Below are 21,652 nucleotides of genomic sequence, written 5' to 3' on the forward strand. Positions count from 1 at the left end.
ACTCCAACAATCCGTGGATTTTAATACGTTTTACGGGCACAGCTGTTTGTGTATGTATGTATGTACAAAATGTTCCGATTCCTCGGTATACATATGTAGAACATTCGAAGCGCTTTACGTTGCTTTGACAAATCTGTTACGATTCGAATGGTAACGGCGTACGATTATTATTCTATTGTACCTGCACTTGCAATGCGTTATTTGCACGTTGAAATTCGAAGATATTTGTGGAAGTCGATTCGTTGTGACAAAACGCGAACTACGTCGAACGAGATCACGAAGGACGCTAAAATCCATCAAGACGCATGGCGCCTCCGCTAACACGCAAGCTCGAATATTCCGATCGATTCAGCCGTGATAGACCTATTTATGTAACTCAAACGGTATGAATGAAGAGGATTCCCATAATAGTGGTACATATTAGACACGCTCGGATAAAGGGGGCTTTATTTTCACACGATTTTTATGTTTGAAAATCAATACATATTTAAAAGATCGAAAGATCGAGATTGAAACTGTTGAAGTTATTTCTATCACTCGTGGCAATTATTTGAATTTTACTACTAGTTGCGTACTTATTATTATTTCTTGCAAGTTTTTATGATTTCGTGTCATTGTATTTATCAATGTTTGTTAACTTAACGTTTAAAGGATGATGAAGTGTAAGCTACAGCACGCAGGAAGTTTTATTCCCTCTTTCGAAGAACAGTACGTATGGACTTCATGATATGTTAAACAGAAGGCGGTATTGGGGGTATATTTTTCCAAATATTTCCTCTGAAATGAGATGTTCGTTTCATCGAAGAAATTTCGAAAATTTCTAACAATGGTACTTCAGAAGATATAGGGTGTCTCAGCAAATAATGATCTCGTCCCTAATATCCAGGATTGCGCCGTCAGAAGGCAGCACCCGTTCAAGTTGTTGCAGAATGAATTTTACCGTTCGATAGGTACCTAAGTAATCGAGGTATTTGGAATTGCACATTTACGTGAAGGTCCTAAACGTTAATGTGCAAGATATATCCGTCTGATGTGACTGTTTCATAATATCGAGCGAACGTGAGAAACAGTATTTCAGTGCGGTAAATACGTGTTGCAAGCGTTGTAGATCGAGTTAAAGTGTATCGCAAAGGTGTTATAACCTCTTGTTTCGTTAGAACAATAACAATATACGTATATATACTCTTATATTATTATATGTTTGCCATTGGAAATTGATTTTTAGTGCTGTTTAAAAGCAGGATCGCGTGAATTTCCGATCGACTGATACATTTCATATATCATAGGTGTTATTTCAATCGATCCAAGCGATAAACTGTAGCAATAATGTATTTACTTGATATTCGATTTTATAACTAAAAATAATGAACAACATTTCTGCTAAGCCTGTGAAAAGTATCCAAGGGTAATAGTGTCCAAAGATAGTATGGTAGAAAGTGACTTAGAATATAGGTTTTCAATGTGAATCCAGCTTTTGGAACGATATCAAAATAATAAGCAATCTTTAATATAACAAAATTTTAGCGGATAATAAGAGAAACATGAGTTATAATCGTGGAGGAAGTAATAAGCCTAAAGGCTTTGGTTTTGCTGGCTTCCAAATGACTAGCATGAAAAGAAGTGGTTCTAACATACCACCACCACCTCCTAATTCATCTTTAAGCAAGCAGGGTTACCACACCATGAATTCTATCACTGAGAATGCTTTGTCTGCTTGCTGGGGTATGCCAAAAAAGCGTAGTAAAACTGAAGAAGAGTAAGTATATACAAAGAACATAGTATAGCGTTTAAGATAAGGAATGCAAAGTGTCCAAGAGGAGAATGCAAATGCAAAACTAAAACATATAAACTCAGATACTTTGAGGATGATGATGATGCTCCAACATCTTCCCTGGAGTACATCCCAGCACCTGGATCTCCTACTTATGACTTAATGAAGAAACCGACAGCGAAGGAAGACAGTGACAGCGAGGAAGACCCATTGGATGCTTTCATGGCTGGTATAGATGCAGAAGTGAAAAGAAATACTTATGAAGCCCAACTCGCGGAAGACGAGCGCAAGGAGGACAAACCTAAGGGAATCAGAGCGGACATCGACGGAGAAGACGACGAGGAGAGTTATTACAGGTAAGATCCGTTCATCCGAATGTCTAATAGTCGAGGGAAATTAGATCGAAAAACGTGTGGAGTTGTTTATGTGAAAAGGTACATGGAAGAGAACCCAACCGCGGGTTTGCAACAAGAGGAGTCTGACCAGGAGATCGAGTACGACGAAGATGGAAATCCGATTGCACCCCCGAAAAAGAAAGAGATCGATCCTCTGCCTCCCATCGATCACAGCGAGATACAGTACGAACAATTCGAGAAAAACTTTTACAATGTTCACGAAGAAATTGCTAGTCTAAGTAAGCAACAAGTCGAAGACTTGAGAAAGACTTTGGGGATCAAGGTATCCGGTCCCTCCCCGCAGAATCCAATTACTAGTTTCGGACATTTCGGTTTCGACGACGCGTTAATAAAAGCCATCCGAAAGAATGAATATACTCAACCCACCCCTATTCAAGCACAAGCTGTCCCGGCTGCGCTAAGTGGTCGAGATATAATAGGTATAGCAAAGACCGGTAGTGGTAAAACGGCGGCATTTATTTGGCCCATGTTGGTTCATATTATGGATCAGCGAGAACTGAAGGCTGGCGATGGACCCATTGGCCTGATTTTGGCTCCTACGAGAGAGTTGTCGCAACAGGTATTTCACGTTAAGATAGTTTAAGGATCGTACAGACTGTCCCTTTGGTATTATAACGCTGCAGTTTCGTACCCCCGCAAAGAGACCAGTACTGTACGACGATAGATTTAAGTCACACAAGGGGCTTCAATTGTTCCGTGATACTCGTAGATCTATCAAGAAGCAAGAAAGTTTGGGAAAGTGTACAATATTCAAGTATGTTGCTGTTACGGGGGTGGCAGCAAGTGGGAACAGAGTAAAGCGCTGGAAGGGGGCGCGGAAATAGTAGTTGCCACGCCAGGCAGAATGATAGACTTAGTTAAAATGAAGGCAACCAATTTGTCCAGAGTAACGTTCCTGGTATTGGACGAAGCGGACAGGATGTTCGACATGGGTTTCGGTGAGAAAGATTACGACATTACTTCTCCTACAAAACACTTTCGTGGGACATCCGATTCGCTTGTTACCGCTCTGTTTGTCGCGTTGCAGAACCACAAGTGCGCTCTATATGCAACCACGTTAGGCCTGACAGACAAACGTTGTTGTTCAGCGCAACTTTCAAAAAGAGGGTGGAAAAGCTTGCAAGGGACATTCTAACGGATCCGATCAGAATAGTTCAGGGAGACGTCGGCGAAGCGAACGCTGACGTCACTCAACACGTGATACTCTTCAACAATAATCCGACCGGTAAATGGGCCTGGTTGTTGCAAAACTTGGTCGAGTATCTGAGTGCCGGTAGCCTGTTGATTTTCGTAACGAAAAAGGTCCGAACTCGCGACCGAACTGAATTTCAATATCCTATATACACCATGAACGATAAGCTTTCAACGGTTTCTAAAACGTTTGTAATTTTGGTTTTGTAGCTGAACGCCGAGGAGCTTGCGAATAATCTTAAATTAAAGGAATTCGACGTTTTACTGTTACACGGTGACATGGACCAAATTGAAAGGAACAAAGTAATTACGGCTTTCAAGAAGAAAGATGTCAGTACTTTAGTCGCTACTGACGTCGCTGGTAATTATGTTGTTGCGGTGTTTACGATGTCGACCCGGCCGAGGATGCGGTAAAAAATACTTAATTTTTTCATAGCCCGCGGTTTGGACATACCACATATCAAAACCGTCGTGAATTACGATGTCGCGCGAGACATAGACACACACACGCACAGGATAGGTAGAACAGGACGAGCCGGGGAGAAGGGTACCGCTTATACCCTCGTGACGGAAAAAGACAAAGAGTTTGCTGGACACCTGGTTCGGAACTTGGAAGGAGCGAATCAAGATGTACCAAAGAGTTTGATGGATCTCGCGATGCAGAGCGCATGGTTCCGAAAGTCTAGGTTCAAAGGAGGAAAAGGAAAAAGTCTAAATGTCGGAGGAGCTGGACTTGGCTTCAGGGGTAGACCGGACGTATCCTCGACCTCGGTATTTATTCGTAACGTGTTAGTTTTAGGCTCTTTCAGGCGAAGATAGGATATTCTGAACTGTTTTGCGCGTAATTTCAGAGCGGTGGTTCTTCGTCGCAGGCCCCGAAAGATATAAGCGAGGTCGTAAAGAAGTTGGAAAGGCACGGCCCTGGTAGCGATCGCTTGTCCGCGATGAAAGCCGCTTTCCGTAGTCAGTACAATACTCAGGTAAGTTCTGTTCTTATTACCTCGCGGAAGATATGTGTGTTCTTAACATGTGTAAATCATACGGTGGCAGGAAAATATGACTGAGTTTATACATGTCTGATTTCAGTTCCGGGCATCGTCGGATCACACGTGGGAACAAACTATTACGCCGCCTTCCGTGATAATGCCACCACCGCCACCCATGCCACCGAAACCGAACACGGAGCAACCGCGGAATCAGGACGAACAAGCACCGAGCGCAACAGGGGAAAGGAGAAGAGTGAGAAAGAGTCGATGGGAATAATTGGACGTTTGTGAACCTCCGATTATTTTGTGTATACTACTATACAGCGATAATATTCTAAGAGTCGACGATACCGAATTGTTTTATATTACAATAAAATTTAATTTTACCAATTCCCGTTTACACATTCTCATTACGATTACTTCCAATGTCTCGTCACGTTTAACGAAAGGATTTTTATTCGCATATCTTCGATACAAACGTCGGACGGGTCATTCGAAATCTGACGAAAATAAAAAAAATCGATTCGTTCTAATAAAATACTAAGTTCGAGGAAATAATTAAATTAAATGTTTCCGACGAGCCAATTGAATCACGACAGCTGATAATAATTGGTACGTATACGAGTTTCGGTAGACGGAGGAGCGATAAAAGTCTATTGGGGTTCACGAATTTTGACCGGAAAAGGAAATAAAGAATTATACCATACCGTATCCGAAAGCTTCATATTTTGAATGTCTGTGGGGCTTGCAAGAGACACGTATAAATACAAAGAATCTCTTATATGTTTAAGCTACGTCTTGTAATAGCCTATGGATGTATTGCGATTCGATATGACAAGAATCAAAGCACGCGTAAGACCAATGAGACGAGAGTCGAATTTCTCTTGATCACCGGTATACAGAAATACATATGTACATATCTACGTTCTTCGTTTCGATGGTGTACAAAACTTGCAATGATCGTTCGCGTCGTTCCGCGGGCAACTCTGTACTCGTGTTCATTTAACTCGTAATTCGCTTAGAATGAATCACGTTGCAATTATCCTCGTAAGGGTATCCTCGCTGCCACGGTGCTTGTCATAATTATATCGTTGCCTTCAAGCGGAATCATTTCTGTCTCTTCGTTGCCACTTGTACATATATATGATATTTTACGCATTACAATAGAAAGCTTCCATTATGCATCTATTTTTTTTCGATTTTTATTCTTCTTACCATCGAACGAATAGATTTTCTCGGTCGAAATAAATTACATTACCGGACGTGTGTACTATTCAGCGTTCATCGATGCTAACTATGTAAGTATGTATGCACTTTGGGAAAGAATAATTCCCAAAATTTATGTACTCGGCAAGTAAGGAAAGGATACTGTGATCGATCGCATTCAGCCGCTTTTCTCAAAGACACATTCACTGGAAGACAACTGCATTATCATTGTCGTTGCACGATGTTATTTCAGCGATGCCCGTGAACGTTTATCAAGGATCATGTTCAGAATGGATTACATATCTCGTTCTCAGTCCGACGAGGTATTCGCGAAAAGAAGGATTTACTTGGCGGAAATATTCTCTTCCGGCCTGAGTCACTGTAATTAGGAAAGGCCAAACTCTAGATTCAGTCTTCGTGTACTTAGGAGATTTCTATTTTTACGGGCTGACGTGCTGGTGCATCGCAGGGCTGCTTTTACGTCTAGTTTTCTCGTTCTGTTGCGATCCGTTCACTTGACTGACAGGCTTTTTAGTCGTATCGCTGTTCTTACTAAATTTCTCCATCGCTCTGCTGTAAGATCCCGTGCAAACTCTACCCCACAGCCTTTTATCGTCTGTGCACTGTTTGTTTCTTCTCTCGTTGGAAATTCTTTGAATGTCGTTCCTCTTGCGATACTTGCCAGAATCTTCCTTCTCCAAAGGGAGGCTCGAGCTTGCTGTGCCATGATGAACGTCCTCCCATGAGATATTCGTGTCCGACTGTATGCTGGAAGGTGTTGGGCAGCTGCTGTCGCTCGACAAGGAGGACGATCTGACGAAAGATGGTGGCACGTCCAGTTTCATCTTATTATCTTCCTTCGGACACGAGCCCGCAGGTGGCTCGCTTCGAGCTCGAGAACTTCCATTCGCGTCGTGACTGTCGTACGGCGGTGTGTTGTCGTTTAGAATTGTCTTGGCGATCGATGTCCTTTTACGTAGATTTTCCAAATTTTCTTTCGGTGTATTTTGAAAGCTGTCAACCCTCTGCAAGATATCTTTAAGATTCACGTTCGCGCATGCTGGATTGTACATACCTTTTGACCGATCTGTTCTCTGCACCCTTGAATTACTTTTCCCATTCGAGATCACGGAACACGTCTTCTTGGCTGTGTCCTGAGGGACCTCTTTATTATGGCACGTTATTTCAGAGTAGATATAATTAGGCAGTCTTTCTTTCGGACAGACAGACGACGTCTCGAGAAGCAAACGTGTCTTTTCACATTTCTCCACCGTTTCGGTCGCGTTCATCGTTTTAGCACCTTTTACGCAACGTTTGTACTTCTCGTCGATTCTGGTATCGACGTTCTCCCGAACATCCATGTTCTCCGTAAAAATGGAATCGCCATTGATCTCGATAGACGGTAAAACTGACCAACGATCGTCAGATGAGCAGATATGGTCCTTGTCGCTTTTTTCGGTCGTAATTCGAACGTTCAATATCGTTTCGTTATTCGCGAAGTCGCAGGTAGCGATCGTGTTGGCCTCGTTCGTCGTTTTTTCATGGGCGTCGTTGTCCTCGTTTTCCTCGTCGTCGTCGTCGTCCTCGTTGCCCGAATCTTGATCGAAATTCTTCAATATCCCCTCGTTTTTCTCGTTCTTCTTCCGTAACTCTTCCCAGTTCTTTCGCGGCTTGTAACTCGTCTTTCGTCGAACGATTTTATTCTCGGTGATGTCGATGTCCGGTATAAACAGCCTCAGTGCTTTCGTCCCGGTTGGAAATGTCAGCTCGTTGATTCTCTTCTCGGTCATTATCGCTTCCAAGCTCGATTTCGAGGCGACTTCCTGGTGTTTGTTGAACGCAGACACGAGCTGCGCCACGGTGTACTTTGGCTCCTCGTTTTCGGACTCTGTCGATCGGTCCTCTTTGTCGTCCGACGTCGCGGAATTATTCGAATGACTCGAGGCGTCGGAATGTTGTCGTTGGCAGGTACGTTTACCGGCGATTAGACCCGGTTTCGCATCGCGATCGACTGTTGGCGCTGTTTCATCCGAATCTTCGGTCAACGTGTCTGATTCTATGGATTTCAGCGAGTCGAAATTCTCCTCGGACTCGAAGGTTAACTCTCTGGATTCGTCCCGGCAGTTCTCGATGTCCTCCATGGCCGACGAAGTTTCGTTGTTCGGAAAGTTAACAACAACTTTGATATCATTCTCTACGCCCGGATCTGGTAACTGTAGATCGGACACATTCTCGTTCTTGTTATTATCGCGATGTATCTTCGGTTCGGCTGAACGTACATCGTCGCCAGCGAATCCGTGGATATCATTGAGGTCACAGGTGGTCGTAATCGAACCGTCCGACGTATTCGATGAATTCGAGGTGTCGATCTCAGCGCCAAGTCGCGTAAAGATCGGCAACATGTCCTCGGTTTTCGCGCGTTGATAGCTCTTCCTTCTTCGTCTGAGACACTCGAGGCTTCTATATATGTCTAAAACCCCTTGAGACTTGGACAACGATCGCAAACCGTAAAGCTTCTCGCGCGAATGGCTGATCACAGGATTTATCGTCGTTCGCGTTTGCAGCGAGTTCGAGGCTTCCGCGGAGTTTCCATTGAGCAAACACGCCTGGGACTGTATACGGTTCAGGCTTCGTATTCTAGACAAGAGTCCTCGATTCGGACCGTGATTCAGATTCGCCTGCGATCGACTCTGCGCGCGACTCAACAAACCTTGCGTTTGCTCTTTGTTCAGCAAGCAGCTCTGACTGGCGCAACTTAAATTGGTCCTGGAGGAGTTCAAACTGGTGCGTGATTCCGCCGGACTCGGGAAATCTTCGCTACCCTCGAGACTAGATCGACTTCCGGTGAGACGATGACTCAGACACATCTCGCTTTGACTCAGCATACAATCCTGCAAGCTCTGATCGCAGTGATTCGATTCCTGTATGTCGCTCGACAGGTTCGCTTGACTGCTCGCCTGGCTCAAAAGCGCCGCTCTTCGAAGATTCTCACGGCTGACAACTCGTTCCAATAAAATTTCTCTCGATTTCGACAGGTATCTTCGGAGATGCGGCGAGGCCTGTGTGGGTGCGCCGCGCAACCAATCGTGACGCAGACATTGTTTTGCCGTCATCCGTGCACTGAAACGACCAGACGATTTCCGAATGTACACCTTTGTCTATGTGTGTATGAACATTATGTAGACGCATACGTATGTACACCCACGAGAAAATGACCAAGATGGCGTAGGGAAATTTATGCCAAATTAACATTCGATTTAAGAATTATTTCAGTACTTGAAATAAATTTATTAAGTGGTATGAGATTTTTCTTCTACGTCAATTTTTCCCATAGTCGAAGCAGAGTTTGCTCGCGAGGGTACATATGTAGCATACACGTCTTCGAGCAAAGACGAAGGGGTCGTAGTCTCTGATCAATTACCATGGGTCTAGCACCAGAAGCTTCGCGACAAAGTCTTTAGCCTGCGCCGAAATATCTCCGAAAAGTTCGTCGGGATAGTCCACCTCGGCCAAGGATATATTTTGGAACGTTTCCTGGTCGGTTTCACCGCCGAAAGGGGAAAATCCTGTCAAGAGAACGTAGGTCGTCACGCCCAAGGACCTGAAACGAACGATTCTAATGGATTTTTCTCCAGAGGATAAAATAAAGGTCCGGATTCGATTCGCCTTTTACGTACCACATGTCGGCGGCCAACGTGATCGGTTCGTAGTGAAGGATCTCAGGCGCTGAAATTCAGAAACGCGTGTATCTTAGCTTGGTTTTACCAAATATGTACTCGTAGGTCGTAGATACCTATACGGAACGCGAAAACATTTAGTTACGCGGATGTTATTCGGCTGAAGAACCTTGTCTGTATCCGTGACATCATCCTTGGACGACGTAATTTTTATCTACAATAGAAACGAAAATTGGTCGTTCGGTGGGCGTCGCGTCGGTTGATCGAATGGAAGGGATCTCGTGTGTCTCTGAGCGACAGTGGATTTGCGGTACAATGGGTTGCTTATTACAGTTACTGTTGCTGGTACTCGAGGTAAGTACTCTAAAAGATCTATAAAACCGCGATAAAAGTTCAGCTCGGCGAGCTGTCTCGTGGTAGGCAAGAAGGCAGAAGCCTTCGAGATACGATCGGTTGTTTCGAGAAACATCAAACTCGTTTAACATACGTAACGTCGCGATACAATCTCGTCAGTCCGGGGCCCTATTATTCAGCGAACGGATAGGATCAGAGAGAATAATGTCGCTGATCCTGATCATGATCAATTATATCGTTAACTATGCTGCCTACGTTACTGATGTTTCTCGCGGAATAAATCTCTATGCGAGCAGCGAGACGTTTCGCCGGTATGTACGTACACTGACGGGCAAACTCGGCTTCCGTTAGGAGAAAATGGGGAAATTATGCCAAATTAATATTCGGTCTAACATTTATTTCAGTATTTGGAATAAATTTATCAAGCAGTAGCAGGCCCTTACCCCTACATTCCTTTTTCCCCTAGAGGAAGCTGAGTTTGCACGTTGGTCTACATACTTGTACCATTGGGAATCCGCTGTCGTGTTTCCGTTTCCGCGCGTTCCCGAAAGCATGTTCGTTCGTTTCAGTGTGCTTACTCGTTCCGAGTAGGTTTATTAAAGGTCGCCATCGGCAGCTACGACAACAGCATCGCGCAATGAGGCTAACGCGTCAATTAATATCCATTATATTCGCGGACTCGCTCGAAGCGGAGATCGTCAATTAGCGAGGCGAGATATCGATCGGTGGCGATTAAGCGGCAACGAGGAGAGCAAAGTGCCGACACACCTGTTTACTGCTTCCATCGAGGACCAGTTCCTCGGCGCACAATAATATGCCCCCGTGATGCGACAACGATTTATATTATTTTTCAAGGGCATCGAATATTTGGTTCGCGCAAACCTCGACACTCGAAACTAGACAACGTAATCCGTCAATTTTCTATTACCGATTCGAGATTAAGCCGCGGGATCGAGGCGTCGACTCGAACGAAAAACTTCGGCTTACCCACGTAATCCGGCGTCCCAAGAATTTCTCGAACTTCCGTCCCTTCCAGTATCACCCTCGAGATTTCAAAGTCGCAAAGCTTAACCTCGCACTCCGGGAAGCTGCCCATCATCACTAAATTCTGCGGCTGAAACATGAAACATGGTCGCCGCCATCTACGATTACATCGTACAGACTCCTCTCGATTATCGTCTTGTCCAGTCGTTATCCCCACCACTGAACGGAGGAATTGCTGTGGAACCTGTCAAGCGCATACTTTGTTGCCCTTCCGTTTTTATTAAAGAAAAAAAATTTACAAGGGTCTGAAATATTTCTCCCTAGAAGATTATTGTCGGGAGATCGAGTTCGGGACAATAATCGCACGGAGTCTGTAATCCCGGCTTCCGGCAGTAATTAACTGTCATTAATTGAGTCGTCAATGGCCAAGGCTTGGCTTTTTCTTTTTCATTCCATTAATTGAATTTCGCCGGTGTATAAGGTATAAAACGACCGGAACAGGTCATCGCAAAGCAGCCGCCCAACCAAGCGGCGCACACTGTTACTCTGTACCGAGGAACGAAAACTTGTGTCGTTAATATTCTTTACGCGTCAGTTAAACGCTCAACGGATTTCAATTATGAACACGATCGTGTGTATCCGTTCAACATTGATTTTCGTTCAACACCGGCGCTTGTTAACAAGTAGCCTGACGTCATCTACTACAGGCCAGGTATATGTAGATCGCGAAATCTGCATATACTCGTTTCTACTAAAAGCACTTTCACTGGGAACGCCGATCCCCGCGATTTCGTTGCACCGGTTGAACGTACACGCCGCGTGCATTCGCTCTCGATCTATCACGATTCGCGTGGTATATTTTCCGTCTCGTTCAGGTACAGATTCTCGCGTCTGGAGGCTACCTTGATTCGAGTAAACGACGTCGATTTAAGCAACACTGGGCAATTAACGACCGGACAGTACGGGATCGGGCGATCGTTCTTTTACGTTGACGTCCAGCACACCGTCCTGTGCCTGTCGTGTCGGTCCACGATCTCCTCAATTTCATTAGTTGCAGAACAACGCACCGTAGTCTGTGACTTTTTCCATCTCCTTTGTTACATTTAAACGACGCGGTGTACATCTCCGAATACTGCCCGTTCCAGGATTCCGACGCTTCATCGACAGAAACATCGTGGCCGCAATTTACATAAACACGGCAGATACTGTTACGATAAATTGAAGCGCGCACACGTTTGTGTAATAGAACAGAATACATATTAAGTTTCTCGGTGAATACGCGGGATCGAGGTTGCGATCCTTGCTGCGTAGCTATCGCCTGCAATATGGATAGAGGATTTTTTCATTTCAGAAGACACGTACGCGACGCGTTTTATTCGTCCGACGAGCGCCGCATATTCGATCCTGCGCCGGTTTCGCGAACCTTAGATTCCTCGAAGGCTGATTCCTCGTTACGTTATCCCGTTTGGCATCGCGAGGAGGACATCTCCGAAGTTTCGAGCCTTGAATTTCAGCTCGTGGAGAATCGAGCGAAAATGTTAGTTATGCAAGCGACTAGTCGCGAGACAAGAAGAAGAAGAAACGATCGTGCACTCGATCCGGTAGAATCTTCCTGGCTTCAACGTCGGACGGTCCTTGGCGATCGTCGTCGCGTGGGCGAATCTGAATATTCAAAGTTTCTCTCGGTAGTCCCGCCACGCCGTGCTACGCAACACCGTGGCGGCTGGTAAATAATGACAAAAGACGTAAAAATAATTCTGGTCACGCAAGACGCGCAATTTCCGCGGGAATCGACCATTAAAATCGACGATTCGATGGGTCCCAGCTGGCCGATCGAAATCAGCCCAGGACGCGATAATTGACCTGGTTTCTTTATTCCGAGCGGACAAACGATTCACGAAAACGGCCGAGCGAAACCACTCGGAAGTATGCCGTCGGGAGAGTCCCACGCGAGACCAGACGATCGAATATTGGAGGACGGACGGGGACCGCTGACCAAGCAATGGCGTGGGCCGAGACAACGTGTACCTACATTGCCGTGCATAATTATTTGGACACTCGATGGAATTTTACTAAAATGTTTATGTAATTATATTGCGATAGTTTAACAATATAATTAATATCAGTAAATTTTTTTTTTTGGTTACAAAAAATCCGGGATGTATTATATTGTAAAATGATTTTTAGCAAAGAATTGAAAATGATTAAATATTGCAGTATAGACACATCTCAAACAAGTGTTAGAAGTCGTCAATAATCGGTTAGCGTCTCGCGATTCCTTGCCGTCTCTTTCGCGAGAATTTCACGAGTTATCAGGAGTTGCTCCAGTTATGGTGGTCAGGCATAGGTACCGGAGCGTTCAGCGAGATAGGGACCGGGTGTGATTCACCGACAAAGTCAGGGCGTGGTCGTTCCACCGCGACGAGCGTGGGGTCTCATAGAGCGTGCGCTCTGTTTTTCTTCAATTCTGGACACGATGATCGGACGCAGTCGCGAATGACGATCTTTTAGATTCCTGTGGAATCGATACATATTTTTCGGGGGTTCCTGTCGACCGAAATTCTTCTGTACGTTGATCGAGTAAGTTTGGTAATATACATAGGGGATCGGTTCGCGAGCGAAACTCGTATCGACGGGCAATGTAAACGATCGAATTCGATTCGCCGCACAGTGGGCCAAATGACGATTCTAACTGGACAAAAATCATAATTTGTAAATTAACGAAGATATGAAAAAATTATTTCTGCAAAAGTTTTTTGGTACAGAGGGACACATTTCCTAGTGTAGACAGTTTTTCCGTAGTTGTGGAAAATTTTAAGGTCACCTTAATGTTTTAACATTCCACCTATTTTATGGTAATGGCCCACTGTGCGATGGTGGATAGAGAGAGGTGCAACACACCTGGTGCGGACACGTTCGGCACTCTGCGGAGAGTGTGGAAGTGCATCTCGCGTCCCGTGCCTCCTCTCCCCTTGATACGCGCCTCGCTGTATCCAAATACGGTGGTCGAGTGTTTATGGAGCGGGAGAATAATCGTGAATCGTGGCGCGCGGTCGGTTCAACACCGATTCTCGCGATTTATCGTGGCCCATGACCCGTCCGACCCGTGCTCGTGCGACGCCGATTTTCTCGCTGGCCAGAATTACACGATTTTCAGCTTAAAGTCGTTTCCGGGATGCATGCGCGGCGCACGCGACTCGCCCGGAAACAATTCTCCCGTCGTCACGGAAAGGGTAAAACCACCGACGAGGTATAGGAATAGATTTTTCACCTTGTGGGAGTTGGTGGCCCACCTGAACTGTACGTTACTGACCTCTACGTTATGAGAACAGTGAATTTGTGGTGGGTAGTGACGCTAAGATGGAAATGGCGACGTGGCTACAGAAAAGTGGGCCGAAAAAATACATTGGATGAAATGTCCAATACCTCGTGTGTGGTGAAATTAGGGTAGATTTGTTTCCTTGGAACACCTGTTGGACGGTTGGATGGAAAGCTTTTGGTCGATGAGAAATTCGAACGGAAGTAAATCGACTCGAGAAAGACACAACATTGGACACGGTCCTACGAGCGAGTTTAACGTTTCGTTCCGTTCAACCGATTCTTAATCGGTGCGTCGTCTGTTTCCTTTCCCTTTTGCCGATCGTAAGTTCCGACGAAGGTGAGGCCCGAACATGTTCGCGACGTTTATATCGGTGTTTACGCCCGTACACGAAGTTCCGAAGCGCGAAGGTACGCCGCGAAGTAATCGAATTCGGATCAGCCGACCGTATAAATAACGCCGAAGGTCCGTTAGAAAAGTTTCGCGAGACGATTTAGAGAGAACGGCTGTGACAAAAGTCGGCGGCACGCGCTTCGAGACAACTGGTGTCGGCGGGAACGCAATGCCTTCCGGAGAAGAACGTGGTTGCGTGCCGAAAGCTCGTCGATCTTTCGCGAATTTCTCGCGAAGGTAACGAGCAGGAATCCTTTTACGCGTGACGAGAAACCGGACGGCTTGGTTGATTCGAAACCGCGGAGAATTCACCACGTCGTCGTTGCGAAACATCAGACCGAGGACCGTAAAGGTGTTACCGTCAGTCCGTTCTGTATTTTATTTGTCTTCTTTTCTTTCGATCAAATGTCCCGCGTCGCCCCTTAAAGCTCCGTATATTTCATTGAAATTTATACTCCATCGCAGTACTCGTATCCCCGATTCGTCTTGTCCGCGAGCAAAAAACGTTCCCGTTACGCGTAGAGTTCTGCGATGGTGGTACAAAAGGTAGCTTTGCAACGAACCGCGCGGAGAATCCTCGAGACGTTCGACGAACTCTTAATTACGCCGACGCGATATTTTATGGTCGATCGGGCTGTCTCGCGGTGCAAAAATCGTCGGAAAGCAAAGTCCCCATCGAAACAACGGGACGGCGAGACAGGTCGTTATTGCTCGTTAAAAAAGACGGTTGCCGCAGCGGCACCGTGGCGAATGGAAAGACAAGCTGAAAATACGTGACACGAGACTTTACTTGGACGACACGCGGCGAGTCGCCGAGTACCATAAGCACAACGAAGCCATCTTTTTGAGTGTTCGCGAGTCGAGTCGCGACCGCGTTTCCGTGATTGCTGAAATAAAAATTCCAAGTACCATTGACTTTTTCTTTCACTCGTCTCGCCGGTTCAGCGGAGTTTACACTAGGCAACTTTTGGTCGGCTGACTGATTCGATTGACTAAAAGGTTTACACTATAGGAAGTTTCGTCGTCCGACCTTTTTATTGGTTAAGATGATTAACAATGCGCTGTATAATAATGTTGTACGTGTTATGTGAGCAATTGCAATCAGTTTGATAGGCGAGTTGAAAAAATTCATTAGTTCGAAATATAACAGAAAAACGCCTCGTTGGTGGGTTAGAGTAAATTAATAATCGGCGGTAAATTGTCGGTATGGACTTAATTTTGTCTTTTACATTAGCAACGGTTAATCCTTCTAAATCCATTTCTGTTGTTATTGCTTTTTTTTTTAGATTTAAATTCTGGTATGTATCACTTGTACCGTTCCATAGACATTCCTGTCGTTGATAGAGGTCTATAAATTTATTTATATTCTGTGAATTCCAATCGAATGCCATGAAACTATGCTCCAACTACGATTCTACGGTGTTTACACGGTCAACTACAATTGAAACTACCAAGATGTTCAACCAAAATTGCACCATAGGGTACCTTTTAATTGAACGACTAAAAATCGTTTCGACTTGATTGGAATACAGCAATTTTGGATTTCGAGTCGATCGACTCGGTAAACCGACCAAAAGTTCCCTAGTGTAAATGCTGCTTCACGAGGAGGTCCTCGACGAACCGATCCAGCGAATGTACAACAGCATATCGCTCCTTTGTCCGAGCAAGACGTAAATGGCAATTCCAATTTGTTTGTCGAGCGTGTTTATCGCGGAATCACCTTGCCTGACGGTCGCGACCCGAACGATCGCAATTAAAGCTCCTGCTGGTAGTCGTGGACCGGCGAACGCGTCCTCACGTTACGCGGCGTATTCGCCGTTTCACGACGCGTTCTAGTCGTCCTCGGTTCCGCGCGAATGGAAACCGCCGAGAGCCCTGGAAAATCAACCCGCGACTCGTCGAACGTTACGATCCGTTCAACGACGCATCGAACACGTCCCGAGAGCTTTATGCGGAAAAACCAAGCCTCGTCATCGCGCCGATTTATTTTTAGACGGCAACATTACCGCGGCACTTCGGCGACGGACTGAAAGCCACGGATTTCTAGGATTCACGTGGATACCCCTACATAGAAAGACGCGTTAATTGGCCGCGTAAACGCGAATGGTCGCGGTCTTTCGTTCTCGAATCGTGCTCGATTGTGCTCGAATTCTTTCGCGATGCTTCACACACGCTGGACTTTGCGAGCCGCGTAATGCTGGACGCTTTTGGGTTTTCGCGAGCGTTGCGATCGATGAGAAAAAATCGTCGGAACTATCGCGGTGACGCGACCCAGTCGCCGTTGAACGAAGTTGGTCCACGGGATCCGGATATATACGAGAAACCTGGCGGGTTTTGCTTCGACCTTTTATGGGTCGAACTTACCTTGATGTCCAAATGGGCGATATTTCTCTCGTGGAGGTAGGCAAGTCCTTCGACTAGTTGTCTCACAAAGTGCACCACGTCGCCTTCGAGGGGCACCAAATCGCCGTCGATGAGCGTCTGAAGATCGCCCCCGGGTGCGCTGCGTAAAAGGTTATCGAAATTTTTTATTGTTCGTGGTTACGTCGAAATGATTCGATAGGGTGTGTACTCACTATTCCATCACCAGGATGATTTCCTTGGGCGTTTCGTAGACGTCGTGCAACCGTACAACGCGCGGGGATTGCGAGCAAAGGGACAATAGCGCGATCTCGTGTCTCAATTCCGCGCTGCAATCCGCGTTGAAACGGTTCCTCGAGGAGTATTTGGCAGCGTAGAGAATGCCAGTGGACCGCGATCTGCATCGATACACTTTCGCCCATTGTCCGCTACGGAGAAACACAAAGTGGCGATTCGTCAATCGATATTCCCCCCGAGTTAATTGCCCTCTCTTGGGGGACGAAGGTGCGATCGTTCGCCGGCCATTGCCGTGCAGAACCGTGAAAATATTCGTCGAATGGAACACGGATGCATAAAAGACGAAAGCGACCACGAAATTTCGCTGGCCGTCAGCGAGGGATTTTTACGAGCATCGTGGAGGATTCCACGCGTCTCTTCGGCAAGGTCGACGCCGCGGCGCCTCCGAAGGCTGCGCTCGCAACGCGTGTGCGTCTGCCCAACGTTCCGCTGCGGACCGACCGCTTTTACGCGCCTCTACCTCGAGTATCGTACACATACGGGGAGACTTTATTACGCAAACATCCCACGCGAGTGGCAAGTTCGTTTTCAACTTCGTCTGCGTCGTCTGAGAATTCACGAAAACTGTTATGCGAAGGGACTTTGGGCGAACATGCGAGTAATCCAGGTTCCACGTCGATGGTAGCGAAACATTATTATCAGTGGACTAATAATAAATACCTACGCACACGTATACGGACCAGGACACCGACATACGACGACGGCCTTTAATCGGCAGAGGAAGACATAACCGGGTAACTCGTAAAGAGCATCTGATAGCAAGTGCAATTAACTTTAATCATCGATTCGGAGAGCGAGCCGGTACGGCGAAGAACCACCTTCTTCCAGGCATCTCACGAATTTTGCACGTCGTTCGCCCTGGATTTCAAGGCCCGTTTCTAAAAGTGATTATCAACCGTGCGCGCGAGCCCCATTCGGTCGGCGGACCGTTCTTATTTGCGATACCGAATACGTTACCTACAAGGCTCGCCGTGGCGAGATTATCGGTCGTTGTCCGATTGAAACGCTCGTTATTGTCGGAGCAATCCGAGGGTCGATTAATCGTAGGAAAATGGGATTCCAGGCGACGCGAAAGGGACGACCGTTGGATTTATCGCCGACAATCCGAGGCGTTGAAATCGGCGGCTTCGAATCCGTTCACGGGATAATTTATGAAAATTTATTGCCTCCGTTCCTGGCCATTTTCATCGATCCCCCTACCGCCCCCGCGACATCGAGCAATTAACCGTCGACGCGGAGTTGTCGTTCACCAGCGGATTGGTCGGGTTCGCACGATACGCAACGTTTACCTGCTTCGTTTTGCTCGCGGAACCTTTGTTCGCCTTTCGCGACACACTATCGGCCACCCGTTTTTGTCCCGAAAATGCGTGCTCGTTCGTTAACGAGGCAAAAGAACCGGGAAAAAAATTGTGAATTCGCGGGGTATCCGAAAAACGAGATACTGCAAGTAAAAAAGGCGAATCCATGGGCTCGCAGAGTTTCAACGGTCACGCACACAATCACCGTTCGCGGTAAATTCGCTTCATTAAGAATGCAAACGCACGAGAAGGGAATTGCGGTTGATATCGAGCATCCAGCAAATTAGCGATGCGTGCTGACAGTAGGTAGTTAGGCAGACTATCGAAACCTCCATTACCATGTTCGATAAATATGAAACGAACTGAATTTTCTCGTGAAACGTTTTCACATCTGACACACGCTCGTGTATGTATTTGGAATCGAGTTGAACGGAACATTTATTTACGACTACCGTGTGATTTCGAACGAAGTTACTTTTAATTCGCCGACTATGCACAGTCCAATTTGAGTAGCGAATACTATTATTTCTCCGAGGTATGATTCCGCGTTAGACACTTGTAATTCGTATCGTTACCGCCCCGGATATCGTGTCGAATGACATATCTTATATTTGCAGACATGTCACCAATATAATGTAATCTTACTGTAAATTAATAGGCTTTGTCCCGTGGAAATAAATATTATATTATATCGTGTATGAAACGTTCGTTCCACCCGCACAACTTCTAGCTCGATTTGCTTCTCGTAACGCGTGGAATGTCCAAAATCGTCGACGACTTACTTTGCAAACGGCTTCGGGTCGATCTCGTAGTGCTCCGTGATCGGTCCCGTTTTCACCACCCTGGCAAGTTGCGATTCTTGTACGAGGACCAAACCCTCCTTCACGTGTTTCTCGCTCCATTGCACTCTGCATCGTCCTCTGCACCTATCCTCGTTCCCAGTTCTGTCGTTTCCACGTTTCGCTTTCGCGTTCACGCACTTGCCCGGCGACGCTTGCATGTTCCGTCGCTGAAGCCGGGGTGAAGTCTTCCTCGCGGACGACATGGTCGGTGACTGATGGTTCGGCTGGTAGATCATGTTCTCCTCTCTTCGATTCGTCGACACGTTGTAAACAAAACACGACAGTTTCACATCGAGCAGCCACGAACCGACGGCCAACACGGTCTCGCGTCAAGTCGTGAAGGGTTTGCGGTACCTCGGTGATCGCGACGCGTGTGTAAGTCCGAGGGCATCGAAGAGGGCACTGAAAGAAGTGGTGTCGATTAAAGGAAGCTCGAAATGGGGGAGGGGGGACTCTCCAACAGTCCCAAAAATAGGTACCTGAATCGATCTCCCCAGGATCAAAGTCGACCGCCGATCGAACCAATCCGAATCTTCCCGATCTCGCAGACACCGACGAACGTTTCTTCGGCTTGAGATTCGCGCGGAGAAACGGACACGGAGCACCGATTCGAACGCGCAACGCGGTCCGTCAGAAGTTCATCGAACAGACTAGTTCATCGTCGCTCGGTGGGATCCAGTTCCGTTTGATCCGCACGCTCGAAAGCGTATCGACGATGTTTGCATCTCGAGTGCGGTGGTCGCCGTTCTTGCGAAGGATCACGAGCCTGACGGTCGGACGCCGCGACTGAAACTGGCCACGGCTCGCCGAGAGACCACACGCTTCGGCTCCGTTTCAACTCGCTCCTCTTTTCTTTCTCGCCGCGTACTCGCTGGACCATAGACTATCGTTCCTCTTGTTCCCTCCAGTTTCCTTCGAACCGTCCTTCTTTCTCGCTGGTCTCGATCCTCCCGCCTCTCTGGTCGTCGAACACCATCGCGGATCTCTCCTCTCCCCTCTTCGCTTCTCAACTCCTCTCTCCGCCACTTTTCACGGAGTGGGACCTTCCTTCTCGATTGGACACGAGTACGGTTGTCGTTGTTGTCGCTGCGGCGCGCCGTAGCTGCTTTTCGTTGTGTTTATGACGCTAGCAATGGTGGTGTGCACCACTACGTCTCTGACGTAGGTGGTATCATGTCCAGGCAAAAGAACGCTGGCACAATCGCAGCGCACATGCCCGCCGACCGCTGTGTCTCGTCGGTGCATTATGCATGTACAGTGAAACATGCGATTGTACCCGAAAATTAGGACTGGAGCTCGGGTAATTATTTACTAAGTAAACGAATCGATTCTAAATATGAAATCAACGCCGAATTTAGAAAAGGACAACGAATGAAAATAAAAGAGGGCGTGTGCGTCGCGACGAATAGATAGTAACGATAGTAACCAAACAAGATTTCGTTCTCCACTCCAGAACAGAAGCTGCAAACATGCATGCAAATGAATACGTAGGAGGATTTACCTTCGAGATTTCTGCCTCCTTCCGATGATATCTTTTCTTGGATACGAGACGAATCGTTGATCTCGATTTTAACGGAGGATGGGAGCAGTATCGAGCGTTTATTAGCGTTTCGTAGACGATCATATCCCCCGGAGTATCGATCGTCGCGAGAAGAACCGTACGTGCAACTATCCGCGACGTCGAAAGGCGAGAACGGTGACAAGCAATTAGTACCGACAATTAGTAACGACGCGTTCGAGCTGGTACGTGCCAAGGATAATTGCCCGCTCATTCGTCGCTCGTCTACTTTCAATGACAAATTCGCAAACACTTTTTTGCGGCTCCCCGCGACGTTTACCTTCGTCGCGGGAGAATATTTTCTTTCCCGCTGCGCTCGTTGGCTAACGCTCGGATAAAATCCATTAGAATGAACCGATGGAACTCTGCAGAGATTGGAGCGGTCGGTCAGTCGTCGAAGGAACATACTATACCCACATACATATGTACACAAATACAGGATATAACAAAAATGTTGAATGACCCGGAAATGGGAGGAAATGGAGGCTTTGTTAACGAGATATTAACGAAAAACCCTGACCAATCAGAGCGCGAGTCTGCCAGCCGATTTCACGCGGTAACGTTGGCTACGCTCCAACATTTTTGTTATACCCTGTATGTACGTGTATATTTGCGCAAATAGGTGCAATCCTTACCCGACTGCTGCAGTGCAATTTACAATAATATTCTCCACAGGACGATTCACGAAGAGCGTGTTCGCTGTCCCCTGAGGAAGCCTTAGTTTGCGACGTGCAATTAATGACATTCATGAACCTTTCCTAGCTGCCGGCAGATATTAAGCTGATTTTGAGAGGTTATTTCGCGCCAATTTCATCGAACCAAATCGATTGGCGATCCGATGGAAAATTCACCATTTACGGAGAAAATCGGTGAACGCGAGGTCGCCACTCTTTTCTCGCGATGCTCGAAATCAATTATCCGACGTCGTTCCGATGGTTCTCGTGCGCAACGCGGTATCGCCGACGAGCCTAATGATTTCTCTTTATAGATCTACCGGGA

General features: G+C 46.6%; 2 protein-coding genes across 2 annotated transcripts; one reads left to right on the forward strand and one right to left on the reverse strand.

Moving 5' to 3' along the window:
* Positions 1-1,477: 1,477 nt before the first annotated feature.
* Positions 1,478-5,747, forward strand: LOC107188604 (ATP-dependent RNA helicase DDX42). The gene is made up of 9 exons (XM_015576920.1): positions 1,478-1,756; positions 1,855-2,127; positions 2,206-2,746; positions 2,897-3,125; positions 3,215-3,489; positions 3,589-3,739; positions 3,815-4,149; positions 4,230-4,358; positions 4,465-5,747. Exons 1-9 carry the CDS (start codon positions 1,542-1,544, stop codon positions 4,639-4,641), a joined length of 2,325 nt encoding a protein of 774 aa, XP_015432406.1. The 5' UTR covers positions 1,478-1,541; the 3' UTR covers positions 4,642-5,747.
* Positions 5,748-5,782: 35 nt separating this feature from the next.
* LOC107188603 (serine/threonine-protein kinase GIN4-like) lies at positions 5,783-19,632 on the reverse strand. Its single transcript, XM_015576919.1, has 8 exons — positions 19,575-19,632; positions 19,036-19,497; positions 16,874-17,086; positions 16,662-16,800; positions 10,589-10,715; positions 9,248-9,296; positions 8,992-9,171; positions 5,783-8,690 (listed from the first exon to the last, which is right to left on the reverse strand). The coding sequence occupies exons 2-8, from the start codon at positions 19,329-19,331 to the stop codon at positions 6,011-6,013; spliced, it is 3,684 nt and encodes a 1,227-aa protein (XP_015432405.1). The 5' UTR covers positions 19,332-19,497; positions 19,575-19,632; the 3' UTR covers positions 5,783-6,010.
* Positions 19,633-21,652: the final 2,020 nt, after the last annotated feature.

This window comes from Dufourea novaeangliae, unplaced genomic scaffold (genome assembly GCF_001272555.1).
Source record: "Dufourea novaeangliae isolate 0120121106 unplaced genomic scaffold, ASM127255v1 scaffold133, whole genome shotgun sequence".
NCBI lineage: Eukaryota > Metazoa > Arthropoda > Insecta > Hymenoptera > Halictidae > Dufourea > Dufourea novaeangliae.